The sequence below is a fragment of the Amphiura filiformis genome, unplaced genomic scaffold (genome assembly GCF_039555335.1).
Source record: "Amphiura filiformis unplaced genomic scaffold, Afil_fr2py scaffold_89, whole genome shotgun sequence".
NCBI lineage: Eukaryota > Metazoa > Echinodermata > Ophiuroidea > Amphilepidida > Amphiuridae > Amphiura > Amphiura filiformis.
In genome coordinates, this window is record NW_027305553.1 from 185,078 (window position 1) to 203,877 (window position 18,800).

An 18,800-nucleotide genomic window follows, 5' to 3' on the forward strand; every position below is an offset into this window, starting at 1 on the left:
TAACCCCTTAATGACCTTTGACCCCCCCAAAAAAAAATGCATACATCCATCAGGTAACACTGATTCATGTGTGATGGTTATATTACTCTGGTCTGTTTACATTTTGAGATAAAAATTTTTTGAACATTTTGGTTTTTGACCGGAAGTAACCCCTTAATGACCTTTGACCCCAAAACTGTAGGCATCCTAAAGACCCTGGCTAGTAGCAATGCATGTGTGCTAATGGCGACTCTCTGCTATGTAATTTGTAAAGACAGTGATTTTTGAATATTTTTAGACTTTGACCGGATATGACCCCTTAATGACCTTTGACCCCTTATCTGAGCAAACCCTATAGACACCGACTAAAGTCGAGTCACATGATATAACCATGTCCTCATCGCATGAAATTTGTGGAAGGAGTAGCATTGTTTGTGAAATCACATTTTTGACCATTATAGCTAGGTCAAAGGTCACAGCAAGGTCAAAGTCAAATAGAAGGTTTGGCCTAGCCCAGTGGTCTTTTGGGTCAAGTTTAGTTGAAATCTGTCAATCGCTTGCGGAGCTAGATGCAGTTGATTGGTTGCCAAAAGAAAGAAAGAAAGAAAGAAAGAAAGAAGAAGAAAGAAAGAATTGGAAGAAGACAGAACAAGCCGACGTTCCGTCGTCGGCTTGTAACTAGAGTCAACAGACGCTGAATACAAGCCGCAATTTGACCCCTATAACTTGACCCCTGGGTTACGGATGGGGTCAACTGCTCTTGCATTGTGCTTAGGATGTCATAAGAAATATTCCTGGTCAATTTCAGCTTAATCGGAACTTATACATGGATTTTGATTTTTTAAATTTTGATTGACCTTTTGACCCCTTAATGACCTTTGACCTCAATGAAAAAAAAACCCTTATGTACACCGACAAAATGTATTGTTTCAATTTTAATTAAAAAATTCTAACATGTTTAGTTCTTGAAATAAAAATTCTTGAAGTTATTCAGCTAAAAACAGGAAGTGACCCCTTAATGACCTTTGACCCCCAAAATAAAAATACCATGCATACATCAGGGAACACTTATTCATGTATGTTGGTTATATTATTCTGGTCTGTTTACATTTTGAGATAAAATTTTTTGAACATTTTTGATAATTTTGGTTTTTGACCGGAAGTAACCCCTAATGACCTTTGACCCCAAAACTGTAGGCATCCTAAAGACCCTAGCTAGTAGTGATGCATGTGTGCTAATGGCGACTTTCTGCTATGTAATTAGTAAAGACAGTGATTTTTTGAATATTTTTTAGACTTTGACCGGAAATGACCCCTTAATGACCTTTGACCCCTTATCTGAGCACACCCTATAGACACCGACTAAAGCCAAGTCACATGATATAACCATGTTCTCATCGCATTAAATTTGTGGAAGGAGTAGCATTTTTTGTGAAATCACATTTTTGACCATTATAGCTAGGTCAAAGGTCACAGCAAGGTCAAAGTCAAATGGAAGGTTTGGCCTAGCCCAGTGGTCTTTTGGGTCAAGTTTGGTTGAAATCTGTCAATCCCTTGCGAAGCTAGATGCAGTTGATTGCGGTTGCCAGAGGAAAGAAGAAAGAAGAAAGAAGAAAGAAGAAGAAGAATTGGAAAGAGACAGCATAAGCCGACGTTTGACGTCGGCTTGTAAAAAGAAGAAAGAAAGAAGAATTGAGAAGAGACAGCACAAGCCGACGTTTGACGTCGGCTTGTAAGAATTGGAAGAAGACAGAACAAGCCGACATTCGTCGTCGGCTTGTAAGAATTGAGAAGAGACAGCACAAGCCGACGTTTGACGTCGGCTTGTGCTAGAACGAGATGTAAGAACGAGATCTGATTGCGTTCGCCTGCGACCGCGAGGATGCACAGCCAGCAGTGACAAATGAGTTATGACCCCGAATCTGTGAGAACCGGAAGTGATCCCTTAATTACCTTTGACCCCGCAAAAATATTACATAGTGCTTAGGATGTCATAAGGAATATTCCTGGTGAATTTCAGCTTAATCGGAACTTATAAATGGATTTTGATTTTTTTTAAATTCATAATTGACTTTTTGACGCCCTTAGTGACCTTTGACCTCAATGGAAAAAAAAACACATATACATCGACAAAATGTATTGTTCCAATTTTAATTAAAAAATTCTATTATGTTTAGTTGTCGAGATAAAAATTCTTAAATTTATTTAGCTAAAAACAGGAAGTGACCCCTTAATGACATTTGACCCCCAAAATAAAAAATACCATGCATACATCAGGTAACACTGATTCATGTATGATGATTATATTACTCTGGTCTGTTTACATTTTGAGATAAAAATTTTAAAACTTTTTGATAATTTTGGTTTTTGACCGGAAGTAACCCCTTAATGACCTTTGACCCCAAAACTGTAGGCATCCTAAAGACCCCAGCTAGCAGCAATGCATATGTGCTAATGGCGACTCTCTGCTATGTAATTTGTAAAGACAGTGATTTTTTGAATATTTTTTACAAATTTGTCAGACTTTTACCGGAAGTGACCCCTTAATGACCTTTGATCCCAATTCTGTGAGCAACTTTTAGACACTGGATATAGATGATGCATGTGTGTAAGTGACGTCACGGTGCTATGTAATATGTGGGAGGAGTAGCATTTTTAGTGAAAATCCAAGTTTTGGCCATTGACCGGAAGTGGATGACATTTGACCGGAAGTTGATCATGTGACATCTGTGGCACCACCAAACGGTTCTACTGACCAAGTATGGTCAACATGCCTGAAAGCATGTGGCTACGATGGCTGTTTCCGATGTTGACAGAAGAAAGAAAGAAGAACGCGGTAAAAACAATGCACAGCGCCGATGGCGGCTGTGCAACTAGATCTACGATACCTTGTGCTCACAGAGCACGACCCTTAGCCAGTGATGTTTGATATGTTTCGGTTCTGTTGATAACCGGAAGTGATCCCTTAATTACCTTTGACCCCGCAAAAATATTACATAGTGCTTAGGATTTCATAATGAATATTCCTGGTGAATTCCAGCTTAATCGGAATTTATATATGGATTTTGATTTTTTTTTAAATTTATGATTGACCTTTTGTCCCCCTTAATGAGCTTTGACCTCAATGAAAAAAAAAACCTTATATACACCGACAAAATGCATTGTTCCAATTTTAATTTAAAAATTCTACTGTTTAGTTGTCGAGATAAAAATTCTTGAAGTTATTTAGCTAAAAACAGGAAGTGACCTCTTAATGACCTTTGACCCCCAAAATAAAAATACCACGCATACATCAGGTAACATTGATTCATGTATGATGATTATATTACTCTGGTCTGTTTACATTTTCAGATAAAAATTTTTTAAACATTTTTGATAATTTCGGTTTTTGACCGGAAGTAACCCCTTAATGACCTTTAACCCCAAAACTGTAGGCATCCTAAAGACCCTGGCTAGTAGCGATGCATGTGTGCTAATGGCGACTCTCTGCTATGTAATTTGTAAAGACAGTGATTTTTTGAATATTTTGTACAAATTTTTCAGACTTTTACCGGAAGTGACCCCTTAATGACCTTTGATTCCAATTTTATGATATAACTTTTGGACACTGGCTATAGATGATGCATGTGTGTAAGTGACGTCACGATGCTATGTAACACGTGGGAGGAGTAGCATTTTTAGTGAAAATCCAAGTTTTGGCCATTGACCGGAAGTGGATGACATTTGACCGGAAGTTGATCATGTGACATCTGTGGCACCACCAAACGGTTATACTGACCAAGTATGGTCAACATGCCTGAAAGCATGTGGCTACGATGGCTGATTATGATGTTGACAGAAGAAAGAAAGAAAGAAGAAGAAGAAGAAAGAACGCGGTAAAAAGAAAGCCTTAGCCGTGAAACTGGCTAAGGCAAAGAAAGAAAGAAAGAAAGAAAGAAAGAAAGAAAGAAAGAACTAGATATATTGCATCCTTAGTAAGGCTGCGAAGTCTAGCCGTGACCTTGAAATGACCTCTGATGACCTGGAAATGACCTTCACCACATATTTTGCATCATATCCACATAACGTATACTAATTTCCATCCAAATTGAACAAACTTTGCAATTTGACCCCTTTTGACCTTTGGTTGACCTCTGGTGACCTTGAAATGACATCCATTATATTTTGAATCATATCAAGATCACATACACTAATTTTCATTTAACTTGGACAAACTTTAGAACTTGACCCCTTTTGACCTTTGGTTGACCTCTGCTGACCTTGACATGACCTCCAATATATTTTGAATCATATCAAGATCACATATACTAATTTTCATTACAATCGGACAAACTTTAGAATTTTACCCCTTTTGACCCCAAAACAGACCCCTCCTCCATGTTTAAGCCAAATCTGATTACAATCGTATATGAACATAATGCTAGAGCCCTTTTGGCATTATTCGGATGATCACAGCACGTAATATGCAGACAATATTGAATTTTAAAGTGATTTTCAGTGATCAACCATTTTTGTCCCCTGTATGACCTTGAACTCAAAATCTGTGAGGACCCCATAGACACCAACTAATGTCAATGCATATGTGTCAGTCGCATCTCTGTACCATAGAATCTGTAGGAAAAGAAGCATTTTGAAGGTATTTGGTTATGTGCCGGAATTACCACCTTAATGACCTTTGACCCCAAATCTGTGAGGACCCCATAGGCACCGGCTATAGCCAAGGACAATGTATAAATCTCATTACTGTACCATGTAATCTGTAGGAGAAGAAGCATTTTTTTTTTTTATCACATTTTTAGCCAAAATTACTCATGTATGACGTTTGACCCCAAAGGGGTCTGGTCAAATGTAAAGGCTGGGGTAGTGGAGCTTGTGCCCAAGTTTGGTCATAATCGGTCAAATAATAAAGGAGCTAGAGCAAATTATGTTAAATGTTGACAGAAAGAAGAAGAAGAAGAAGAAGAAGAAGAAGAAGAAGAAGAAGAAGAAAGAAACTACTGGGAAACAGGAGTCTAGCCGCCGCTCGGCTAGACTAAGAAGAAGAAGAAGAACTAGATATATTGCATCCTTAGTAAGGCTGCGAAGTCTAGCCGTGACCTTGAAATGACCTCTGATGACCTGGAAATGACCTTCACCACATATTTTGCATCATATCCACATAACGTATACTAATTTCCATGCAAATTGAACAAACTTTGCAATTTGACCCCTTTTGACCTTTGGTTGACCTCTGGTGACCTTGAAATGACATCCATTATATTTTGAATCATATCAAGATCACATACACTAATTTTCATTTAACTTGGACAAACTTTAGAACTTGACCCCTTTTGACCTTTGGTTGACCTCTGCTGACCTTGACATGACCTCCAATATATTTTGAATCATATCAAGATCACATATACTAATTTTCATTTCAATCGGACAAACTTTAGAATTTTACCCCTTTTGACCCCAAAACAGACCCCTCCTCCATGTTTAAGCCAAATCTGATTACAATCGTATATGAACATAATGCTAGAGCCCTTTTGGCATTATTCGGATGATCACAGCACGTAATATGCAGACAATATTGAATTTTAAAGTGATTTTCAGTGATCAACCATTTTGTCCCCTGTATGACCTTGAACTCAAAATCTGTGAGGACCCCATAGACACCAACTAATGTCAATGCATATGTGTCAGTCGCATCTCTGTACCATAGAATCTGTAGGAAAAGAAGCATTTTGAAGGTATTTGGTTATGTGCCGGAATTACCACCTTAATGACCTTTGACCCCAAATCTGTGAGGACCCCATAGGCACCGGCTATAGCCAAGGTCAATGTATAAATCTCATTACTGTACCATGTAATCTGTAGGAGAAGAAGCATTTTTGGTAAAAATCACATTTTTAGCCAAAATTACTCATGCATGACGTTTGACCCCAAAGGGGTCTGGTCAAATGTAAAGGCTGGGGTAGTGGAGCTTGTGCCCAAGTTTGGTCATAATCGGTCAAATAATAAAGGAGCTAGAGCAAATTATGTTAAATGTTGACAGAAAGAAGAAGAAGAAGAAGAAGAAGAAGAAGAAAGAAACTACTGGAAACAGGAGTCTAGCCGCCGCTCGGCTAGACTAAGAAGAAGAAGAAGAAGAAGAAGAAGAAGAAGAAGAAGAAGAAGAAGAAAGAAACTACTGGGAAACAGGAGTCTAGCCGCCGCTCGGCTAGACTAACTAGATATATTGCATCCTTAAAAGGCTGCGAAGTCTAGCCGTGACCTTCAAATGACCTTGAAATGACCTTCACCACGTTTTGCATCATATCAACAACTGTGTGATATTTGACCGCACGATTGTCATGTGACAAAGCGTGGTCACGGGCAGTGATTGTCTGTGGTAAAGTTTGATATTTTACATGTACTTCAAATAATTAATTGGTGTGGCCCCTGCATTGCATACGTGCTCCGTGTAGATTTCGCCAGGCGCACAACACTAAATCCTTCCGCATTTGGTGTAACCCTTCATAGTCCCGGTAAAAAAATAGTGCCTAAGCGAAATATATCGGCGTTCCGAGGGAACCGAATTTTGAGTGACTCTTGGTTGAGTTGATAGTTGATAAAAACGATAGAATATAGGAGCTCAACCTTACAAATTTGTTCAGAAAACGTTCCGAATCGAATGTGCATGGGCTCTCGGAACAATAGCATGGCCGTAACTGGGAAGGAGGCGCGAGTGTCTGCTAAAATTCGGGATGGCGCTGTTCAGGGTTTCGTATCTGTCAAGTTTGTCTTAATTTATTTAAATACAAAAATAATATTTAAGACATTTGTGCGATCAAAATATTAATAAATGATTGGAACGTTCTGATAATAATCAGGCTGATAGCACATGCGCCGATGACTACATACTGAGAAGCCTACTGAGAAAAGTAGTAGGGGAATACAAGTGTTGAAAGTGACTTGCCGGAATCATTGCATGGTGAACGGAATTGCTTCAGGGCTTGGTAATAATCCTTAGAAAGCCTATTTAATATTATGTAATGTATAGTGAAGAATGAAAAGGATTAGAACCATAGTGTTGCTTTATCGTAGCAGTTGCCTATACACCGAATACACAGTCATAGTGGGTGATTAGAAAAGGTCGGGGACTTCTGTCAACTGCTCTAGGAGAAGAAGGGAATTGCGCTAAATTGAAAAAGCGTGAAGAGATACAAGAGTCTAGCCGCCGCTCGGCTAGACTAAAAATAGTCACGACTAGCAAAAAAAAAACAAAACAAAAAAACAAAAACAAACCATGAAACAGGTAGGGGTTCGAACCCACACCCGTAGAGCGAGATCAGAGTTTAGTTTACAAGCCGGGGTTCTTACCGCTGCGCTATAGAGGGATGCTGAAGTTTTCTGAACAAATTCCAAGTAGTATGTGTTGGTGTTAATGTATAACATTGAGGTCGGATCTAAATTGTATAGAACTGATGTATAGTGTTGATGATAGTGGTGGAATTAGCATGATAAAAGCACCCATTCATGGTTGAATATTGTGAATAGATTGGTTGAATGTTTTTTTTTCTTACCATGTACACTGTAGTATTATGATCAATACCAGTTTATAAAGGACATTTTAGTCAACAATACCGGTCTGACGTAATCCCTGCAGGACTCGGTAATACTCCTTAGAAAGCCTATTTAATATTATGTAATGTATAGTGAAGAATGAAAAGGATTAGAACCATAGTGTTGCTTTATCGTAGCAGTTGCCTATACACCGAATACACAGTCATAGTGGGTGATTATAAAAGGTCGGGAACTCTATAAAACGATGATAAAATCTGTTTGGGCGTTCGCCGGCGCGGCAAATTCAGGATAAATCCTGGCAACTCATCTGGCACACATCAACTCGCCATCATGTTGTTTTCGTGTCAGATGGACGGTGAAGAATAACACAGAATTCCTATGACCGGTATAGGCTCTTATCGCGTGACTGATAGCCGATGCAGAGACTGCAGTAATTAAAAAGACCAAAATGACCCACTTAATGACGGTTGATCTAAAATCTGTGAAGACCCCCTAAACTACATTAGTCAATAAACAGTTTGAGTAAATTTCGTGGATTCTGTCAACTGCTCTAGGAGAAGAAGGGAATTGCGCTAAATTGAAAAAGCGTGAAGAGATACAAGAGTCTAGCCGCCGCTCGGCTAGACTAAAAATAGTCACGACTAGCAAAAAAAAACAAAACAAAACAAAAACAAACCATGAAACAGGTAGGGTTCGAACCCACACCCGTAGAGCGAGATCAGAGTTTAGTTTACAAGCCGGGGTTCTTACCGCTGCGCTATAGAGGGATGCTGAAGTTTTCTGAACAAATTCCAAGTAGTATGTGTTGGTGTTAATGTATAACATTGAGGTCGGATCTAAATTGTATAGAACTGATGTATAGTGTTGATGATAGTGGTGGAATTAGCATGATAAAAGCACCCATTCATGGTTGAATATTGTGAATAGATTGGTTGAATGTTTTTTTTTCTTACCATGTACACTGTAGTATTATGATCAATACCAGTTTATAAAAGACATTTTAGTCAACAATACCGGTCTGACGTAATCCCTGCAGGACTCGGTAATAATCCTTAGAAAGCCTATTTAATATTATGTATAGTGAAGAATGAAAAGGATTAGAACCATAGTGTTGCTTTATCGTAGCAGTTGCCTATACACCGAATACACAGTCATAGTGGGTGATTAGAAAAGGTCAGGGGACTCTATAAAACGATGATAAAATCTGTTTGGGCGTTCGCCGGCGCGGCAAATTCAGGATAAATCCTGGCAACTCATCTGGCACACATCAACTCGCCATCATGTTGTTTTCGGGTCAGATGGACGGTGAAGAATAACACAGAATTCCTATGACCGGTATAGGCTCTTATCGCGTGACTGATAGCCGATGCAGAGACTGCAGTAATTAAAAAGACCAAAATGACCCACTTAATGACGGTTGATCTAAAATCTGTGAAGACCCCTAAACTACATTAGTCAATAAACAGTTTGAGTAAATTTCGTGGAATTCTGTCAACTGCTCTAGGAGAAGAAGGGAATTGCGCTAAATTGAAAAAGCGTGAAGAGATACAAGAGTCTAGCCGCCGCTCGGCTAGACTAAAGAAAGAAAGAAAGAAGAACGTGGTAAAAACAATGCACAGCGCCGATGGCGGCTGTGCAAGAAACTAGATATATTGCATCCTTAAAAGGCTGCGAAGTCTAGCCGTGACCTTGAAATGACCTTTGATGACCTTGATATGACCTTCACCACGTTTTGCATCATATCCAAATAACATATACTAATTTTCATTCAAATTGAAATATTTGTGTATATTCTCAGTCATCCAGGTAAATAAAATATCAAGTTGATTTAATTAAAATCTAGTCAACTGGACTAACTATTTATTGACTGGCGACGTTTCACATCCTATCCTGGATGCTTCCTCAAGCCGTCTGATTTTTCGGCGGCGATTGGTCAGTGACCCGTGACGGGGTCACAGAACTGAGACGTCGAAAAATCAGACGGCTTGAGGAAGCATCCAGGATAGGATGTGAAACGTCGCCAGTCAATAAATAGTAAGTCCAGTTGACTAGATTTTAATTAAATCAACTTGATATTCAAATTTTGCAATTTGACCCCTTTTGACCTTTGGTTGACCTCTGGTGACCTTGAAATGACCTTCATAATATTTTGAATCATATCAAGATCACATATACTAATTTTCATTTAAATTGGACAAACTTTAGAATTTTACCCCTTTTGACCCCAAAACAGACCCCTCCTCCATGTTTAAGCCAAATATGATTAAAATCGTATATAGACATAATGCTAGAGCTCTTTTGGCATTATTTTGATGATCACAGCATTTAATATGCCGAAAATATTGAATTTTAAAGTGATTTTCAGTAATCAACCATTTTTGTCCCCTGTATTTGCTTGAACTCAAAATCTGTGAGGACCCCATAGACACCAGCTAATGTCAAAGCATTTTGAAGGTATTTGGTTATGTGCCGGAAATACCACCTTAATGACCAATATAGCCAATGTCAATGTCCAAATCTCAATACTCTACCATGTAATCACATTTTTAGCCAAAATTACTCATGCGTGACGTTTGACCATAAATGGGTCATGTCAAATGTAAAGGCTGGAGTAGTGGAGCTTTTGCCAAAGTTTGGTCGTAATCGGTCAAATAATGAAGGAGCTAGAGCAAATTATGTTAAATGTTGACAGAAAGAAAGAAAGAAAGAAAGAAGAAGAAGAAGAAGAAAGTAACCGCTTAGAAACAGGAGAGAGAGAGAGAGAGAGAGAGAGAGAGAGAGAGAGAGAGAGAGAGAGAGAGAGAGAGAGAGAAGAGAGAGAGAGAGAGAGAGAGAGAGAGAGAGATCAAAACTACATTCAGTTCTTAATATACCCAATAGGGCCGATACCGTATGTAGGGCCTACAATAATGTTGTCCAGGCGTGTTGAGGTGAACTGGACAAAGAGGTAATGATTTTGCAAGATCGACAAAATATCTGCGCATCCCATCACCCCTCTGCACCGATCCCTTTATCAGCACAAATGGAGATTAGCTATACGCATAGACGTAGATCCCAGGATGATGAAGGACATAGCCCCCAATATATTATAGGGGCATGGTCTATACAATCAACCCCACCCATGTTGACACCTGTATGTGGCTTTCTGACCAAATTAACATTAATTTGGCCATATAAACCTAAAATGTGGCCATTTGTGCGCGTTTCGCGCGAATTTATTCCACTCTTGTACCACATTTCACCAGTTTAGTTTCAATTTGATAAATATTTCTCGCGCTTTGCGTGCATTTGTACCATAAACTAATTTTGTCACCAAAATGTGCTGGATTCTTTGTACTGCAAGAAATATTTTCCAACCACGGCCTCCAAAGTTCAAAAGAAATCAACGCCACTGGCGATAGCCTCCGCAGGGTCCCCTGTGACAAAATTTACGATATACGTCTTTTGGTCTATATTAGACCCCAAATTAATCCCGTTTTGGAACATTTAGTATTAAAATGCAAAATTGCCGCGGGCTTCGCGCGCACTTATCTCGGTAAACCCATTCTGAAAGTAGATCTGCGAGACGACCTATTGGAATTTTTTCAACCAAAACTTGAACGAATCTCAAAAACGAGATCCATCATTTCTATCATAAATCATAAATATGATTGATAGGGCTGCCCTTCGGATGCCTGGAATAATCATAAAACTCGACTCACGAGCTGGAATTATCACAGGAATCAAACACCGGGACTGATTTAACCAAACGTTTTTGTTTTGAATATCATTCTTTGACGCGATTTTAGGACAAAATTGTCCTCAATTGTGTTCATTTTGGCATTGAAATTGCAATTTTTTCGCACGCTTCGCACGCATTTGTCCCGGTAATATTCTTTTAAGAGCAGATCAGTGGGACGATTTGGAAATTTTGCTTCCTAACCTGTACACCCCTCTTTGAATTTTAGCATTGAAATAGCGCATTTTATCAAAATTTCGTGCGCTTTTCTCGGTAAAGGAATTCTGGGGTGCCCAGCGGAAAGCAAAAGGTAATTCCATATACATGTACCAGCAAAATTTATTTCTCGACAACCCCATGAGAAAATGTTCTACCGACGGTCCTGGGCGCCATTATGTATCACTATCCCTGGGCGCCTCAACCCTTAGCTACGCCACTGTTTAAGCCCCTTCCATGATGCAAGCGGCAAAAATCTTACATTCTTACGCGCCTCTTGCGGATTAAAAAAGTAATCCTTATGAAAGGCAGTCTTGAGGGCAAAATTCAGAGGGTATAGAAAAAATATATAGCACCGTCATCGCCCCCTTATGGATTGTAAGCCCTTCCGAGAGGCGAAAGTGTACATTTTCTAGACCATGCACCATGGGCGTCAATCCCGGGGACAGGTTTCATGTCCCCTGCGTATCGATAAACAGTTGAAAAATGATGCACCAAATGGCTGAGACTAGTATACCTGAACTAGTCTCAGCCAAATAGCTTAAATTTGGACCTTCATTTGGCAAAATTTCCCAACTTATAAGGGGAGAGCACCCCCTCAAACACCCTCTACGTATGGATAAACAAGAGAAAAATGATGCCCCAAATGGCTTCTATTTGCACCTTCATTTGGCAAAAATGTCCAACTTCTGAGTAGACACCCCCTGGGTACGGATAAACAAGTGTCCGTTTTGTCGTCTCTTTTGGACATACGTACACCTTGTGTTTTAAGCAATAACTTCATAATTAGGCCTACATTTATAGTGAATAATGGTCTACGAATGGCTTCATTTGGGCTTTTATTTTCATTTTGTCTAACTATAATTTTACACGATAATAGTGTCAAATCGTCCACCAAATGGCATCAATCAAGTTTTCATTTTGTAAATTTTCCAAATTCTCAGGCATGTCAGGAGGCAACAGTCTCTTTAAACTTCCCATTGCGTATGCATAAAGAAGTTGCCCATTTCGCTTCATTTAAAGCAATAATTTATATATACAACAGGCCTAAAGCCAAAAAAAAAATGGTTGCTAAAAATGTATTTTAGAGCTTGTGTTCAACATTTAGTTTTTTTGTAATGTTAGTTAGTTCATTTTAACACCAAAATACAAACATTAGAGTTTGTTAGTAATTAAAGAAAAGTAAGAAATAATAATAATAATACAATAGGGCCCCTACATTAGCTAATGATCGTGTGTGTGTGTGGGGGTGTGTGTGTGGGGGGGGTGTATGTTGGGGTTGGGGTGGGTACGGCGCCATCCTGTATCCTTTCTCTAGGGCGGCACAAACCTATCTCAGTCCCCCGTGGTAAGGGCCTTCTGGATACGCCACTTATTTAGACATTATTGTTAGAAATTGTGTTTATTTGGCCTATATAAAACTCAGCATTATGCATGTTTTCAACAACCGCTCCCGGAATAAACAAACGTCTTTGCCCTCAAAATCATTGTAACATACTTTAAAAGGCGAGTAGCTACCAAAAACCTGTGAGTAACAGCAGTTTGAAACAATTTCCCGTTTTTTGGATATAGCACAAAAACTTTTTTGCGCGCGACAGCCTAGATAACTAATCAGGAAATTCGTATAGGTTAGGTTGTGGGATGTTTCACTGACCGCCCCCCCTTAAAAAGTCAATTTCTTTACCAATAAATTTATTAAGATTTGAAAGCATATAGTCTACTCCCATATCGTGTACAATATGAAGTTCATATGTCATTGCTTAGTTGAATTAAGAGTCCAAAGCGAAATGTAGATGACAAATTTTGTTTTTAGAGCCTAATACGAAATATGACTTAATTTAGCATATGAGATGTTTTCAGTGACCATTTCCTAAATAAATCAATTTATTCATCAACAATTTTATAATCATTCCCGTATCCTGTGCAATATGAAGTTCATACAAGTTCAGTTGTTGAGTTATGAGACAAACACGAACTTTAGATGTCATATTTTGCGTTCGCCTCAGACAATCATCGAAATTAATAGTTGGCACGCCTTGACAATATGTTGGAACTCTTAATTGTCGCTCTGATAATTCAGTGAAATCAGTATAACTATGATTGGTGAGAAGTACAAACCTTCTCCTTTCCCCTCCCCCCACTCCCCCTCAATCAATGTTGGGGAGTCTGGAGAACCCAATAGAAAAAATGCTTTTATCAACTGTGGGAGAGGGGTGGCGATTTACATTTAGTATGCCAGAATGTGCCAACATTAATATTGGCACACAAGTATGGTTTACCCGCAGGGGCTTAACAAGCTTTCTTTTGAGGCGGAGGGGCAAAGACGAAAACAAATTCCTAGTTGTATCATTTTGACCCGGTTTTATAGAGAAAAAGAGTAAAGTCTTCGAGCTTCAGAAAAGGCTTTAGTTAAAAATACAAACAATAGTCGAAAACTATTTTACAAATTATTGTAAAGCTGTAAAAAGCTATGCATAGCCCTATTTGTTTTATCCCTGTGGACCAATTTATAGCGTCACACATCATTTCGTTCAGTCACAATGGTTAATTGTGAAAGAAAAGAGGCGGTTTCAAAAGTTGCACCTGAAACCATAGCAGTCAGGTTTTCTTTAACAAACACATTAATAGACCTGATCTACTGTATTGTTTGAGGGTTGACTCCAATGAACTCAGAGGCACTTTTAAAACCACTTAAAACGTTTTTTTTTTGTAGTGAACCATTGTGACTAAATGCAATGACGTGTGAGGCTATAATTTGGTCTATGTGTGTAAAACATATAAGGCTATAATTATGTCTGTTGACAGCTTTGCATTATTTTAAAAAGTATTACGAGGGAGCTTATAAGTTGTGGACTCTATAGTAGGGATGCCCACTGTCGATACAGTTGCCACTAGAACGATTTCGTATTTACTGTGTGCGTGCACTCACACATGTATTGTCTATGGAGAAACTGATCGATGCAGAAAATCTCAGGCCTGTTAAATGGCGTACGTACTTGCTGTACTTGCTCCAAATGTAGGCCTATATCAGGGTGTTTCAAGAAATTCCTGATTCCACCAGAAAACATTAACCAAACTTTTTCCTGATTGGTCAGAAAATAGAGAGGACCTTCCTTTATGAAGAGATCAACTTTTTTTAAAGAAAAAAATAATGAGATGAGAACTACAACAGGTTGAAGTGACACCATTCTGTGCATCAGGTGCTGAAACGCAATTATCTCCGACTTTGGATTGATTCAGACAAGCAAACTTACATACTCATAAAATTTAACTATTTTTGAAGACAAAATGTAGAGGATGTTAAGAAATTAAAGAATGTTTAAGCCTGCCGAAACCCATCTCAAATTATGCACTTCTAACCACCATGTCCATTTTAGATATGCTACATCATGGCTTCCATGCTCACACAGTATATTGCTCAATGTAGTAAAGACAACCTTTGAGTTGGAGCAAATTTCTCAAAATTGTTAGTGATTAATGTTACCAAACTTACATCATTTTTGAAGATAAAATGTGCTGACCTTAAAAGATTGAACAATGTTTATGACTGCCGATATTCACTTGAAAAAAGGCACTTATTGTTCAGCTCCTCTATGGAGATATTTTCCATGGCAGCCATCTATGATCATACTTGAGGTTCCACCAAACAAACCATTTGTTGTGAGGTCTTATATTTTTTGTGTATGTCAACAAAATCGTTTAAATTTAGCAAAATAAGCAAATATAATATTCCAGATAACGGTAGTTAATAAATACATTAAAAAAAAACACCTTAAAATTGTACTTTCTGTTAGTATTCCATTTTTGACTTAAACTTTTCAACATATTCTAGCAGCCCTATATAAAACTGTGACACTCGAAAGGCCATATCTCTGGAATAAAACGTCCGATTAAAATTATTTAAACGCCAAAATGTTTCTTACATTAATTCCCAGCCAATAAGATAGGTCTGATGAATCAATTTAAAAGTACTTTTTAGTGGACATGCCTAAACGGGCTCCTTGAGCTGTTGATTTCCTTTGCCTTCCAGATTTTCTTTTCTTTTTTGGTCGGGGGGGTCTCCGTTATCTACCCTCTCCTCCATGGCTAAGCTGCTGTTTATTCGCATATTTAGAACCTCTTCAACTGGGTACTAATGGGACTGTGTAATAGTGAAGGGGTCGTACCAATCTACCAACAGATAGTCCTGAAGTCCGTTGTTTTAACATTTTGAGTACTTTGGCTCATATTATTCGATGTATTGGGCTCATGCACCCATATAAAGATACAATGAGTTGGGAATCTAGAACCGAAGGCAAGTGTTATCAGCTTCTACTGACGTTTTTATTTTCATTGTTTCTATTGTTACCAGGCGAGATGAAACCGGACATAATGCAAGCTGTCCTCCAAGAGTATACGGAACTCCTAAGCGATTTTTTAAATCCAACACCTGTAATACAGGCTTTGGTTAAAAAAAGAGCAATAACCGATGTAGAAGTACAGAAGATTCAAAGTAAAACATCAAAACCAACACGCGTACAGGAATTGATTGGTATTCTGCAAAAAAAGCCTCTGACGAGCTATAATACATTTATGGAAGAACTATCGGAAGTGAGAGCTGATTTACACCAACAAGTCAAGAAAATTGAATATCAACATTTCCCAGGTTTGTATTAAAATTCTCGTTAAATAGGACATGTTTGTTTTTGTAAACTTTACTACATATTTTTGTATCACTTTTCTAATAAATTTTGGTTTTACGCCCGAAGTGCTAATAAAATAAACAAATAAACCAAACAAACAAATAAATAAATAAATAAATAAATAAATAAATAAATAAATAAATAAATAAATAAATAAATAAATAAATAAATAAACAAATAAACAAATAAATAAATATATACAATATATAAATAAAAAATAAAAATCAATCAATCAATCAATCAATCAATAAATCAATAAATCAATAAATCAATAAATCAATAAATACATATTTAAATAAATAAATAAATAAATAAATAAATAAATAAATAAATAAATAAATAAATAAATAAATAAATAAATAAATAAATAAATAAATAAATAAATAAATAAGTAAATAAATAAATAAATAATAAATAAGCTAAAAAAACGTTTATTAAAGGAGCTTATAAACTGTTGGCCTAGGGGCCCAACACCAATATCTATAGAGAAGGGCTGACCCCAAGTACCTTATGTTTAGAAATGCCCGTACGAATCAGTTTGGTACACTTAAGACACTTTATATATCTGCAACTGTGAGCAAACATGAGTCGTATGCTTTTCTGTAATAATAGACGTGAACTATCTTTAGCTTGTATAAAAATTTAAGCGAAAATGATTTGTGCGATAATCGAGTCATATGTTGAAAAATTGCTTTCAAAGAAGCCTTGTGTGTAACCAGTGTCAACAAAAAATAATATAGCAGCCGGTCCTCTATACAGGTACAGGGTGTAACAATATATATATACACTACGCAAAAAAAGTTTCTTTATGGTTAGGAAATTTACCCACTATTAAAATTTAATCTAAATAATCGCATGCGGGTGATTGTCCTGCGCATTTTGACACCTCAATCACTACTCTACGACACTCCTGAGAAACGATATGAATGTTTAAGTAACACGAGGTAGAAAAATGAAAATTGCAAAAATGCCTATTCAAGTTTTCAGCATAAAACAACAAACATGCAGATAACATTTTTTGTTTAATTGCTGAGCACATTTCAGGCATCATACTGCCGCTTCCAACTTCACTTGAGATTAATCTCTTTCTATATTTCTTTATGTAACCTAGTCTTAAAATCGCTTGAGCCACTTTTGTCTGCATGTGTTTGACAAAAGTGACTTAGAGTTGAACCATGGACGAGTTGGTGGGTGCTCTTACGATAGGTGGTTTTAAACAATGGGGTTTTCGAAGTGGTAGAAATGTTTACATCTTTTTCATAATAAACCTAATCATATCTGCCGTTACTGAACATGTTTATTATTATACTGAACTTAATTTCAAATCTTTTATTAGCGTTTGTTTTGTACTTGGTTGCAAAAAAAAAAACTGTTCATAGTTCTATCAATTAAGATATCTCAGGGATCTGACAAATAACTATATTCATAAGCTAATTTGTAAGAAATATCATGACTTCATTTGTTAAATTTTAAATAAATATCATATTATTACTTAGTACATGTTAAATATGTGAAGAAAGACCACTTATAATTCTTTTGTTGCAGTTCTTTGATGTTTAATGCACGATAAGCATATTATTGGTGAGGACTCGGCAACATAATCTTTTTTGTTCAATTTGTATTCCACAGACCCCAGTAAACCCCTACCACAAACACAACCACGTGTAAGTATTCTAAAATTGATTATATCCCACTATAATATTATTAATATTTTAAACGATATCTTATATACCTTATGTGGTTGCAACCAACGCACTGAATGGTCTATTGTTCTATTGTGTCCGATTTGAGCGCTGACATATTGGAAAATGTTGCCAATCAATATTCATGAGAGTGTACATTCAACGTCCAATTTTCGAAATTGGGTGACTTGTGCTTGGCAGGTGTAAAATACATCTGACTGGGCGTTTTAAATACGTAACGCATAAAGGCATTGGCATCATCGAATGGCTGCCTATAGTGCTATTAGTGTTAGGCCTATGTGTGTGTGTGTGGGGGGGGGGGCTGTGTTTAGTTTCTATAATAATTATTATAAGGCCTACATTTATTTGTCATTCATTTCTTTTCCTTTCTCTGTACTTGCTAAAGTATCACTCCCTCTTCTTATCTCCTTCCTTCTCCATCCCCTCTTACGTTTTGTCCCCTCTCATTCCTATCATTTTCCTTACCTTTCTATTTATTTACGTCTATTTATTTATTTCTCTTTATTTCTTCCTCTTTCTCTCTTCCTCCAGTCCCCTCTCATTCTTCATATCCCTCCTCAAACCTCATCCCTCCCAAGACCTCTCACAGAAGAGCTGCCCACCTTCAGTACGCCACTGATTATGACATTCTCCTTCTTAAAATAAAATAAAATAAAATCTCAATTTGTAAAACAACTTTTATATAGGCCTATACCGGTATACTTTATATAGGCCTATACCGGTATACTTATTATTATGTTACATGCATACGTAGCTCCCGGGACGTAACCATTTAATACCATTATTGTACTATGGCAGCCTTGATGTGTAATCATTCAGCAGGCGCATTCAATTTATTTAAATGAAGCACCTAATGTCAGTGGGGTGACAACGAACTATGCATTAGCGGCTAATGTGTGCCTTTTGTGCTTACGGCTACTCAATCACACCCTTGGGTTTATGTATAACAATAGG

General features: G+C 37.5%; 1 protein-coding gene across 1 annotated transcript in view; it reads left to right on the forward strand.

Moving 5' to 3' along the window:
- The window catches only part of LOC140144863 (uncharacterized), a 113,429-nt gene that overhangs the window by 63,803 nt on the left and 30,826 nt on the right, over positions 1-18,800 (forward strand). Inside the window, exons 3-4 of the mRNA XM_072166665.1 lie at positions 15,813-16,106; positions 17,773-17,807. Of these exons, the coding sequence (XP_072022766.1) occupies positions 15,813-16,106; positions 17,773-17,807 (329 nt within the window). The remainder of the gene's footprint in view (positions 1-15,812; positions 16,107-17,772; positions 17,808-18,800) is intronic.